Source organism: Polypterus senegalus, chromosome 16 (assembly GCF_016835505.1).
Source record: "Polypterus senegalus isolate Bchr_013 chromosome 16, ASM1683550v1, whole genome shotgun sequence".
In the NCBI taxonomy this organism is placed as follows: domain Eukaryota; kingdom Metazoa; phylum Chordata; class Cladistia; order Polypteriformes; family Polypteridae; genus Polypterus; species Polypterus senegalus.
The window spans coordinates 90729059-90741785 of NC_053169.1; the positions used below are offsets into that span (position 1 = coordinate 90729059).

At 39.6% G+C, this 12727-nt stretch overlaps 1 protein-coding gene across 1 annotated transcript in view; it reads left to right on the forward strand.

Annotated features, from left to right (window-relative positions):
• The window catches only part of ttbk1a (tau tubulin kinase 1a), a 161657-nt gene that overhangs the window by 44334 nt on the left and 104596 nt on the right, over positions 1-12727 (forward strand). The window contains exon 5 of the mRNA XM_039738448.1: positions 5335-5408. Coding sequence (XP_039594382.1) covers positions 5335-5408 — 74 coding nt within the window. The remainder of the gene's footprint in view (positions 1-5334; positions 5409-12727) is intronic.

Sequence of the window (12727 nt, forward strand, 5' to 3'; positions counted from 1 at the left end):
ATTTATACTCCAACAGGGTACATCAACAGGACACAAAGTACTTTTACAGTAGAACAATGATTATACCTTAAAATATAACATATTTTCTCTTAAATGTTATATAAAAAAATAACAAAAATGTGTTTATCGTAGTGAATAATAAAATAGCAGCATAGGCTCAGAAGGATATGAGACTCGGACACATGCTAGGTTCACATTGGACCAGGGTTTAAATTCAGCTCTTACATTTCTATGTATTAAAAGCAAGCACAATAATGTACTGTATATTTTATCTTAAGGCACTCTTCATACATAACTGAATTTTAAAATCTATAAGGTGTGTTTTCCCAGACAGTAAACAGTGTCCTGGTAATGTTTAAGAGTCTTGATAAATGGCTAAACAGTAACGCAGCCTTCCCCTTCTTTGGTGGAGACTGAAGCACAGGGGCAGGCACTGGACTTTAATACACCAATGTCAACGTCACATTTATTTCTATAGCGTATTTAAAACAACATAGGAATGCTGTGCCCAAAGTGCTTTACAATAATAGAATAACAGAAAAACATACAATTAAAATGAATAACATAAATAGAAATAAAATAAATGAACATAAATAAAATAAACAGAAGTAATGTTACATAATCACAATGAGGAAACCATCAGTATTACTGAAGGTCACGGAATGCAAGTGAATAGAAAGGAGTCTTTAATCTTGTTTTGAACAGTTCAGTTGTAGACGACTCCTTTGTGTAATGAGGTAAAAAGTTCCACAGGCGACGAGCAGCAGCTGCAAAAGCCCTGTCCCCCTTAGTTTTACACTTAGTACGAGGGACAACAACGGACAACTGACCAGCAGATCTAAGCACTCTAGATGGCTGGTGTTAAACACATAATTCAGATAAACAGGCAGGAGCAAGCCCATGTAAAGCTTTAAAAATTAGCAACAAGATTTTAAAATCAATTCGGAAACTGACAGGCAGCCAGCATAAAGAAGCTAATATTGGAGATCGGCTCACTTTCTGGCTCTAACTCAGTATATTGGCCCGAGCGAGTCAGATAACCTCTTTGTGCTCTAGCTAAAAAATGCTGTTCTGGACATGTAATGTGCTGTCTCTGTTGAAGAATTTGCTCGGGGCAACAATCCCATCTCAGCTACTCAACCCCGCTGAGGCAGTGGCAGTGGGACTCAGGCCTGTGTTCGGCCAGATTACAGAGCCAGCGTACAGTAGACTCCTTTATGGTCAGTTGCAGATTGGGGTTTCTAACCGTTACGTAGAATTGGGCCCTCTCTCTGCCCTGCTACACTCGCACCTCCTGTTAAGTCCATTAAGGTTTTGTTCACTGTAGAAAGGTCTATCAAAAAACTTCTTAGATACATAGGCAAATATGAAACTTATACAGTATTCATGAAAAATTTACCATAATGTTTGCTGTTGTTGGTTAAAAATGTGTGATGATCACAAAATGCCATTGTCAGTCCCACAATTACATGGATAATTTCCCCCTTTATTTGTATGCATTAAATGTTTCCTGGAATGTTTGCTATTCAAAATATTAAATCACATACTGTAAATTAGTGTTTAAAAATTAAGAAATAATAAGCACTTTACTGTAAAGGTCTTTCATTGCAGTTAATTAATAAAACATCAATGCTGAATTAATTCAGAAGACGTGTTATTTGAGTACTAGTGGACCCCCGCCGTACCATACTGCGGTATAAGAAATGCGTAGGAATGGAAAACGGTAAGAAAGGAATTCAGAAATTAAGAAGAAAGAAATACTTCTTGAAAGACGTAGTTGTGAATAGGTGTTTTGCTGAAGACTACAGATAATGAGTCGAAAGATCTTGAATTTCAGCTTCACCACCATAAGCTCCAGATGTTGCCATTTATTGATAGTACTCATGACTTGTTGTGATAACTCAACTTGCATTGGAAAGAACAACAGAACGAACATCTCCAAATCTGTCCCAATGTGATGCAAGGAAATCTACTGTCCTATGTTGTAGTGAGAGTGCATTGCCTTCGTCATCCGTTTGTGTCAAGAAATAACCCACTGATTGGAACAGGCAGTTGCTGGATCCCGGAATACAGATGACGTTGTACAAAAACCCGTCAACAGAGAAGATACTGTCATTCATTTTATAACAAAGGCTTAGGAAACAACCGTCGCAGTATAACGAAAATAGCAAGGAGCGAAACCAATAGCAAGGAGCAAAACCAATGGCAATGGTTGAGAGACTACCTTCCTGTAGCAGGCTACGGAAAAGACACCCAGACTCAGACATGGGTGAAGTGAAAGGTCACGTGGTCAGGCTAGATATCGGGCGGTGACGTGACACCAATGGGGTCATGAGAGAGGAGTGAGGAACACGGTAGTCCGAAGGAGGAATAGGACTCGAGAAAGCGCCGTGAGGGTATATGGGAGGCCGCAAGCAGTGTGGGGAAGGGTTTGGAAGAGGACGAATAGGAATCGAGAAATGCTGTGTGGGCGGGACCGGGTTTGAAGAGGAAGCAGGACGAACCAGAAGAGAAATATATATAAGAGACTAGCAAAATACCCGCACTTTCCAGCAGCGAAGTACTGCCTTAAAATTTTTATTAAGAAAAAAAGTAAACATTTTTAAACTGAGGGAAAATATAAAAATAATGATTTGTTAAGGATCGGCCCTCCAGTTGTAATATGACCAAGCTGTGCGCTGAGCTTACTCTTGAGCATGCAACGTACAGTTGGCCATGTAAAAAGCAATCTTGTATCAACTTGTGGATTTGCCTGCGAGTATTTAGCGACAGCGTCTCTGTGATCTTGTGGATTTGCCTGCAAGTATTTAGCGACATCTATTAACTTGTGGATTTTTTCTGCGAGTATGTGGCGGCAGGGTCACGAAGTTGTTTCCGTCTAGCTGCATCAGAAAATGTACCATGATGTCTGACATGCCTCCTTTTTACTGTTTTCTCACAGCTTGGATTCCTGCTGTCATAATTGGTTTAAATTTCATGGTTTGTTTCAATTACGTTAGTATTCGCAGGACTTGTTGTGTTGAAGTGACATTCGGCATCTGTCAAGCGTTGTAAGCATACAACCGGTTTCATCGATAACTTTTCATCCAGCTTTTGAGAATTGAAAAATTCAGAAACATCAAAGTGTCCACTACTGAAATCGTCACCTGTGAATCTAAGATGTTTAAGAGACATTGGCGGTTGTCAAAAGGTGTAAAATATTTGGCCATTTCGCTAAACTTGAAAGTGACAACCGAACAATTCAGAGGCAGCCATCAACTCACATGCAGAACCATAGGTGAAGGGCTTAAGCATTTCACTCTTCTAGTGCTCCTGTGTAGTATAATTATCTCCTGTACCGTCATCAGTCCACACCTTGAACCTGTCCCAGTCATTCAATACATAAGACACAATGTTCCTCCGGATATCAAGAGTGAGCCTGATACGGCCATGCAATATGTAACACAGAGAATGGAAAAGGCAGGCGCCATCTCCGGGCATGGAAACCACTCGGTAAGTGACAGTTCTTTGATCGATGGTGATCACCTCGATAGACATGTTAATGGGGGTACGGTTGGAACGATAAAGGAAATGGGTACCTGAACAGTAAACTAAGTCTAAAATACCTACACAATAACTATAATCGTAATAAATGAACAATTAAACAGTGGAGAAGCCGCAAATTAAATAAAAAGGCTGCAGTCATTAGCAGAGAGACATGAATACCGTGGCGAAGCAAAGGAGGGAATGAAGAGACCGGAGCGACGGACAGCCTTATATAGGCAGGCAGCCAATTACGTGGGAGGCGTTGGGATGGGGGACACAATGCCGCCTCACACAGTGACCGAGCTGCAGGCTGTGGACGTATATATATATATATATATATATGTAAGTAGGATTCAGTTATGACCGTTACACGTGGAATTTCTAAATGAAACCTGTCTAACTTTTGTAAGTAAGCTGTAAGGAATGAGCCTGCCAAATTTCAGCCTTGTCCCTACACGGGAAGTTGGAGAATTAGTGGTGAGTGAGTGAGTGAGTCAGTCAGTCAGTCAGTCAGTCAGGGCTTTGCCTTTTAATGAAAGTACAATAAATAACCACTTACTGTACAAAACACATGTAAAGCATCTTGTCGCCTCATTGATGCGTTGACACTGTGGTTTGCCCTTCTGCCTTACTGCTACTTGTTACTGAATGTATTTGCTTGTACTTTTTGTGGCCATGTGGGTTTTCTCCCATAATTAGGGTACGTGTTATATTCAAGTTATCTGAATCTTCACTCCGTGAAGAATGCTATACAAAAGTAAATGCAAGTGAATTAAATATTAATCGGTGACTTAACATTTTTGCAGTGTGAGTATGTGCTTGTGTGTACTTGTAGTGGACTAGCTTTTGGAGTAGCTAGCATTTGTTTACTTCATTGTATCTTGTTTTACTCCTAAGAGTAGAACCTGACACATCTATTTAGGTAAGCCAGCTGGCCGAAAAAGACAAGCTGGCTGATGGTGGTGGGGGGGATAGATTTATGACAAGAAGATAAGCAACAAGCAACTGGAAGACAGCACGGCAGGATAGTTGCCCTATTTGGTGTATGGCCGGAGTGTGCCAATTTAAATCTTATGTGTGAACCAATTTCATGGGCAGGAATATTTTATTGATTAAAGCAGACCTGACCCAGCCTGCAAAAATGAAATGTGTGAACTGACGAAGCAATTGATAAGTGTGCATGAATGTATGCAAGGCATCCCAGCAGTGGTGGTGTGTGTTCCATTACTCCGCTGAGAGGCCGTTGTTCCAGAGGGACAGTGGAGGCTGCCATTTGTGAAAGCCTGTTTCTCTCCATGTTGGGATATAGCTGGTTGGATAATGGATGAATGGATGCTGAATGTTGTCCTGTTTTGTGAAATAAAGTACCTCCGCCTCAGCCAAGAGAGCTGCTTGGGAATGGAGTAGGACGGGTATATGGTTCCAGTCTCTTTTGCATTAATAAATAGCATAACCCCAGGGAGTGAGAGCCCCCTGCTGGATACAACATAATACTTCAAACATTTTGTAGTCACGTAATGTGGTTAGTATCCCCACTAACTGGAAGAATGAACCATTTAAAGTTATGACAGCATTTAACATAATATCTGTCAAGTTAGTAGAAGGGCAGACCTGAATATTTCATCACTGAGTAGCATATGATATATTACAGTGATCCCAACACAAAGTTATATTTTCATTAGAAAGGTATTCTGCAATTTAAGTGTTTTGCTTATTTGAGAAGTATGAAAGTTTTTTTTTTTGATAATAAATTAATGACAGATCGATTAAAGACTGGATGATGTCAACCTATTTTCTTTTATTTTTTAGGAAAAGACCATGTTTGCAGGTTCATAGGTTGTGGAAGGAATGAAAAGTTTAATTATGTGGTCATGCAACTTCAGGTAAGAAGTGTATAATGTAATCATAATTGCTGCAAATGTAATGTTTTTTGGTAACGTATGACATTTACTGCTAATGTTTGACCATTGCGGTTAAATGATGCACGTTGTCTACTCATAATATTTTACTAGTAAACCTGAAAATGTTTTTTGCAGACACTCATTAATAATTTAAATTGCACTGTCTTTAAGATTGTTTGTCAGTAACATATGTCATAAGAATGAGTCATAGACATCATAAAGGTTTGGGGCAGCCACCCATATATTGTTTCCTGGCTGCAAAAAATTGATTTGAAATAAGCACAATGTGCATAGAACAGAGTCCAAAACAGAACTGACTGGCCTCGAGACAAAATGTCCATTTTAAGCAAGAGTCATCACTGGCATCGGAACTGGAAGTGATGTCTTTGTGACTGGAAGTGACGTCATCGTTGGCGCTGGAACAGGCAGTGATGTCTTCGTGACCGGAAGTGGCGTCATCATTGGCGCCGGAAGTGATGTCATCAGTGGTGCCGGAATCAAACGGGATTTCCCAGGAATGGTCTGCAAGAGACTGAGAGAGACAGTTAGCACACTCCACTGCCCCCTGGTCTGGTGTAAAATTACTATTATTTAGGCCCTTTAGCTGTTTCCCATGCGCACATGCCAAAGCAGAAAATTTATTTATTTATTTATTTTTAAGTTTATTGGTTTATTTACAGCATATTTGTGCATACACGGTCAATAACAAATTAAAAATAGCACAAAGTTAAAAAAAAAAAATGATATAAAGCATGACCAAATAAAAACAATATGTAAACACAATACGGCTGTGCCATGCAGCATGTACTACAGTAAAAAATTCACAGCATGGGTGAGGGTTGATTTGAGTTTAGTTTTGTTAAGTTTGACTTGATTGTATGAAATGTTATATGCTTTTAATAAATTCAATTAAAAAACACGACACAGCATTAAACAATATTCACAGTACACATTATTCAAGGGTCTTGGTATGGAAATGCTGTTGTTTCTCTTTTATCATGTCGTGAATTCAAATCAGGCTGCTGGATATCTACTAAATAACTGTAGAATCCAAAGTAACCAATCATTTCCTTCAATGTTTTATTGATGTTAATAATTTGTGACACCACAAAAAGTCTAGCGGTGGGCTGGCGCCCTGCCCGGGTTTTCTTCCTGCCTTGTGCCCTGTGTTGGCTGGGTTTGGATCCAGCAGACCCCCGTGACCCTGTGTTAGGATATAGCGGGTTGGATAATGATTGATTGACTGACTGACAAAAAGTCTATTTGTCAGGGTTATGCGGAACAAAGTTGTCGCTATGCCTTACTTAGCTTACACTTGTCGATTATCACATTCGATAGTTTGTTTTCACTCACAGCAGTATCTCCTATTCTCAGACGGGCTGCATTGTGGTTCAAATACTGTCTTATACTGCCAAGAAAACAAATCCCTGCAAGTTTGTTTTTTCTCTAACCAAATCTAGGGAATAAGCCCAGTATCTAACACTAATCATTGATTGTAGCTGAATATGTAGTACTTTAGTACTGTGAAAAATCAACTTTGGCACAGACAGGCACAAACTCCAAATGTACAAAACATGCACCATTTATTTACAGACCAGACACACAATACCACACTCGACTCAGTCCTTTCTCTTTCTTCAGGCCGCCTCCACTCCTCTCCTGTAAGGTCCGTCCTCTTCCACCCGACTCCGGCTGTCGAATGGAGTGAGGCGGCCCCCTTTTATCGCAGTGTGGCGGAAGTGCTGTCCTCCGGGGCTCTAGGACCTCCCAGCTCCATTTCCATGGCCTTGATGGAATCCAGGGGGTCTGCCCTCTTGCGCCCAGGGAAAGATAGCGCCCCTCTCCCAGTCCGTCCTTCTTTTCCGGACGTCCCAGTGAGGCTGGATCCCTGGTCGTCTGCCACAGTACATTAGAGACTTCTAGTTATAACACTTTAGAGTCTCCAACAAATGACTGTGTTACTGTCCCAAAATACTAGATCTTTTATTTATTTATTTTTAAAATTGTATTCATTTTATTGTAATCATTCCAAATCCATACAAATAGATCAATTTTTACAAAAAATAGGATTGAAAACAAATCGACCTCCACCCCTAATACTAGATCTTTTAAAGTCTATTTACCTAGTGACTTCCATGATTTGAATACAGTGTAGGTTAAATAAACGAAGATTACATAATTATATATTCTTAGCTGAGAATACTGTCTATGATTTAAAATGTCTCCTGTGGTGGAATTTTAATTTGAGCAAATGTTATACCATTGCTTACTGGTACATTGGTGATGATTAGTAGTAGAATGCAGAGCAAAGCATGCAGGGAAGGGTGAACAGACACTTGCTATAGCTAGCCAAGCAGGTACAGCTTTGTTGCTTTCTGATTCCTTCCAAAAGTGTCATTGGTAAAACTGGAAATTAGCTTCTGACATGCCATCCTCTTTTTAATATGTGGCCTTTTTGCATTCAAAATGAACCAATTTACAATTGTATCTAACCTTTCTAAAAAAGGATTTGTTGATAAACACCAGGTTGGCTGTTTTTTAAGTACAGTTATATAACAGCATGTTGTGCCATGAGCATGGATTCTTGCAAGAGTGTTGTACGATATGGAAATGGTTGCACAGTTGTTACAAACTGGAAAACATTGCAATAGCTTAACTTTTTGTTCTTGTTTTATTCAAAAAGGTACTTTAAAACCCAAGCGCTTCAAAACATTATGGCACTATGGTTGTTGTTAGTGACCCTAGTTAAAACTGGCATGGTTGGTTGGCACTGGTTTTGGATGCCATTCAGAGATTGAAGCTGATCATTCTCCACAAAAGTCCTCCCCATTCTGAAGTATCTTACCTGGTTGTGTAAAAAAAAAACCATAGAAACACAAGAGAAAAGCCTGTTTAGTAAGTAGAAAGTGAATTAACGTACACAAAATAGGACAAGGGACGCTATATGTTGTTGTGATGTTAGGATTACAGAATATGCAGTTCCTATTAAAGTCAGAGTTGGATGTGTCAAGTGAAAATGTATTCATTGTATATTTAATATTTTTTGTTACTAAGTAGCATAAAAACTAAATATGTAGTCTTAAGTATAAATGTTAAACAGTAGAGATTTATTTGTATGCAGTGTTTTTGATAAATTGTCTTCTTTCTCCATTCGCGGATGTAATGCACCGGCACAAAAGTAAATTCCTAAAACAACTTGGGCCAAAACCTGTATGGAGTCCGTCATTAACAGTTGGAATAAATTGTCTGTTGTTTGTGCTGTGCTTCTTGCTGCCATTGTTCATCAGATATTCCGACCCTTACATCCTCCTTGCTTGGTGCTTATTGTTGCCTTTGTTGAGTTGATTGGACCCTGTTGCCCACAGGTGTCGAACTCCGGTCCTGGAGGGCCGCAGTGGCTGCAGGTTTTCATTCTAACCATCTTCTTAATTAGTGAACAGTTTATGCTGCTAATTAACTTCTTTTGCCTTAATTTTAATTAAATTGACTTGGCCCTCTTACTTGATTCTTTTCCCTTAATTAGCAGCCTAACGATAATGAGACACTAAACAAGCCACTATGTGACCAGCTAACCACACACAGTATCTGAAAATAAACAAAGGTGGAGGTCTCAGTAAGGTTAATTTGCTAAGGTCACCAAAACATTTTGACTGTGTTCTTAGAAAAACAGACCATCAACAGTTTTGGAAATGTCTGCTGTGGCAGAATGAGACCAACAACAGGCTATGGAATTAAATAACGGGTTGAATTACCAGCAAGACTTGGCTCCTCATTAAGAAACTAGTTGGAGTGAAATTGAGTTGGACACCTCATTTTAGCTGGTCATTAGTTGGCTCATTTTATGTCTCATTTCTGTTTGGCTGCCAATTAGTGGAGAAAAATCAATTTCGAGGATTCAATCCTTAAAAATAGGACTATTGAAATGAAGGGAAAATATGTTAATTAGCAGTAAAAACTGGTCACTGATTAGGACACGGGTTAGAATGAAAACCTGCGGACACTGCGGCCCTCCAGGACTGAAGTTTGACACCCCTGCAGAGTCTAGCCCTTGCATTTTACTTTCTTGTTCTTCTTACTGTCTTTGCTCATTCAACATTCTATCTTGTCTTTCTTTTTTTGCTCTGCTCTTTGTTTTTTTTAACTCATTTCTCATGTTCTAATTGCTGATCATCTGAAAAAGAATACAGTTTTCTTATATTGTTGGTTTGATTCTGCCACCATTTGGTCAGCAGCTGAATTTTCGTTTTCTTGATAGTTGCTAGAGTTTTTCATCTGAAGCAGCTTCTCAGTTTAACATATTATAGGACAGTTGATATTTGGAAACGTACCAGAATGTATGCAGGGCATCAGCTTAAAATATTCACAGCTGGTACCTTAAGCATCCAGTGTTAATCAGGAGTCTATGCAGCCAAGGTGGCCCTGAAACCAAGTATCTGCTTTAAAGAGAGATAGTCAATCAGTCAGTCAGTCATTCTACAGCTAGCTATATCCTAACACAGGGTCACGGGGGTCTGCTGGAGCCAATCCCAGCCAACACGGGGTGCAAAGCAGGAACAAACCCCAGGCAGGGTGCCAGCCCACCGCAGAAATAGCCTATCACCTTTGTCAAATCCATCACAGCCTGGAAACCAAGTTTTCCCTTTAAAGGTGAGATAGCCAATCACATTTGTCAAATCCATCACAGCACAACCTCAATACACATAATAAATACGGTTAATATAAAATTATTTTACAAGTTATTTAGCAACTTTAAGTGATTTAAGATTATTTCTCATTGCAATAGATGTAAACATGCATCACAAAACAGGCTGTTTTTTTTCCACAGGTCCTATTGATAAAATGAGCCTGTGAGGTTGTCACCATTTAAACTTTAATGAGGCCTATTTAAAGATTTCCACTTTCTCTGGACTAGTGAACTCTGATCTGTAACAATGTCTGGAGGCCACAAAGCTACTGGCATGTTTAACCTTGTAAGATCTCTTCTTGCCACCTCTACATTTTAACACCATTTACAGTACAGTTTTTTTTTTTTCTTTGCTGTTCTTCTGAGAGGGTGGCTGTTGTTGTGACCTTTACTATCTTTCATTGTTTCGTTACTTTGATTCTGAGATAACTTTGGTGGGGTTTTCGGGGATGATGTGCTCAAGTTCCTTTGGTTTTTGAGCAGTTGTGAGTTGCCTGTTTTTTGCTGACTTGATTTGCAGCCCAGAATTAGGTTTTGTGTTGTTGTGCAAGGGGGAGACTTAAGTGCTTATGGAGGTTTAGTTTGAACTTATTCTGTCTTGTTTATTTTAGTATTTGCACACAAAAACTGAGGGGTGGAAGTCGGTGATGGGCTTCAGGGAACTGATTAGTTGCGGACAGGGATTTGGTTAGTTTTGGGGGTCAGGGAGGTGTTTTTATGGGGACGTGGAGATGTTCTGGCGCAATTGTCTTCTTCATTTTCTTCTATCCCATTTATATTTCTGTTTTCTCTTCTTCCTATGCTACTAGTTAATGTGTCAGTGGCTTCTTGCAACGTTTGTGGACTTAGAGTTAGCACCAAGCAGGGAAGTGTCATTGGTTGTTTGTGGTGTAAGAGATTCAATATCACATTTACACAGAAGTCCAAGTTATCAGCCAAAGATGTATCTTAATTTGTAATAAGTATTGCCCTGTGCTTTGGCTTACTCCAATATGTTTGTAAAATTATTTTCAATTTAAACCAAAAAATGAGTGAAGACTGGTGTAATGTACTTTAACCAAATGAAATATCTTTCATCAACAGTCTCCTTTTTCAATCATTCAATTATTATAATCTCTCGCAGTTAATGTAAAGCAGTACAGAGAGAGATTGGTAGCAGGCACTGATACAGCGCGTTGCTGTTCCCACCACACGACAAACCACCGCGGGACTCCAATTAGGACGATACTAGTTTAACACTTCTCACTGCGAAGTAAGTAGTGTTATACTAAAGCAATAGAAATAGAAATAAATGGTTCTGTGGAAGGAGATCTACGAGGAAGACGTATTCAGTCACAGATGAGTGCATAGGATTCATGCTTTGCAAAGCAGAAGAGCAAAGTTCCACTTTTTCAGTTGGCTTCCCCTTACTTATCAAAAAGCATAATATCGTTTACCTAAGCATTTCATCTTACATTCCGCAGATCGGCTAACCGTTTTTGCTTTGTGTACGTTGCAAATGGCTGTAAAGAAGGAAAGGTCATCTTTTCTGTGTCTAACAGACGCATTCATAAAAAAGGAAGTTGTCCTCCGTCAGCTCACTGCACCCTGTCTTATGACAGACGCCTGTATGAATAACCTGCCATTATAACAAAACAGCTTTGTCAGCTTTTAACCCTTAGTAGCTTGCAAGCAGTTATATTTTCTTTCACTGTTCTTTATATTTATGACTATAGCCGGGCAATAAAATATTGCAGTTATCAGTATACTTTGGTTTTACTAAAAATGTTTCATTTATTGGCTATGCAGAAGGATGCATTTTGCTCTGTGGTCATATCCCAAGTGTGCTGTTTGTCTCTGGTGTTATTTTATTTGTTGGGTAGGCATTGTCTTCTAAGAATAATAATAGTTAAAATGAACAAAATGTTTGAATAATGTTCTTGGAAAAGACCAAAGTAAGTAAGGCTTGGTTGTTCTACACCAGTTTCTGCAGTTAATAGGCGTGTTTTGGACTGGCAAATTTATTTGAACATGAGTGGAATCAGTTTGTCCTAATTTTGCCATGTAGGTAGAAATCACAATTTGTGTTTGGTGATTTACAGATGTGCTTAAAATTCAGTGTACTTTTTTTAAAATGGTACTTTAACATTTAATTTTGTAACCTGTGATATATGGCTGGCAGTCCTTCCCGGCCAATACCCCAAGCCGCCAGACGGAGCCTTCCCTACGACGTGGAGGTGCCCTGAATTCCAGCAGTGCATCATGGTATATGGAGTTTTTATACACAGCCCTGCTGGATAACGTCGGGGCCGACAGGGGACTTATATTTTCAAAACAGCCCAGAAGTGCGTCACAGTCACGGGGACAGAAGAAACAACGTACTTCCGGGTTGAAGAAAGAGAGTTTTCATCTGACCCGGAAGTGCTGGATAATCACATGAACTGAGGGATCAGAAGCACTTCCGGGTCAAGGACACCAGATAAAAGTCCAAAATGTTGACGTTTTATTATAAATAAGTGCACAAAGCACCCTCCACTCCACAATACACTAATGCAATAATCCTCCACTCCCAGACGGGCGAGCTGAGTTTAGGAGGATGGGAACAACGCGTCTGGAAGTGGAGGATTATTGTATTAGT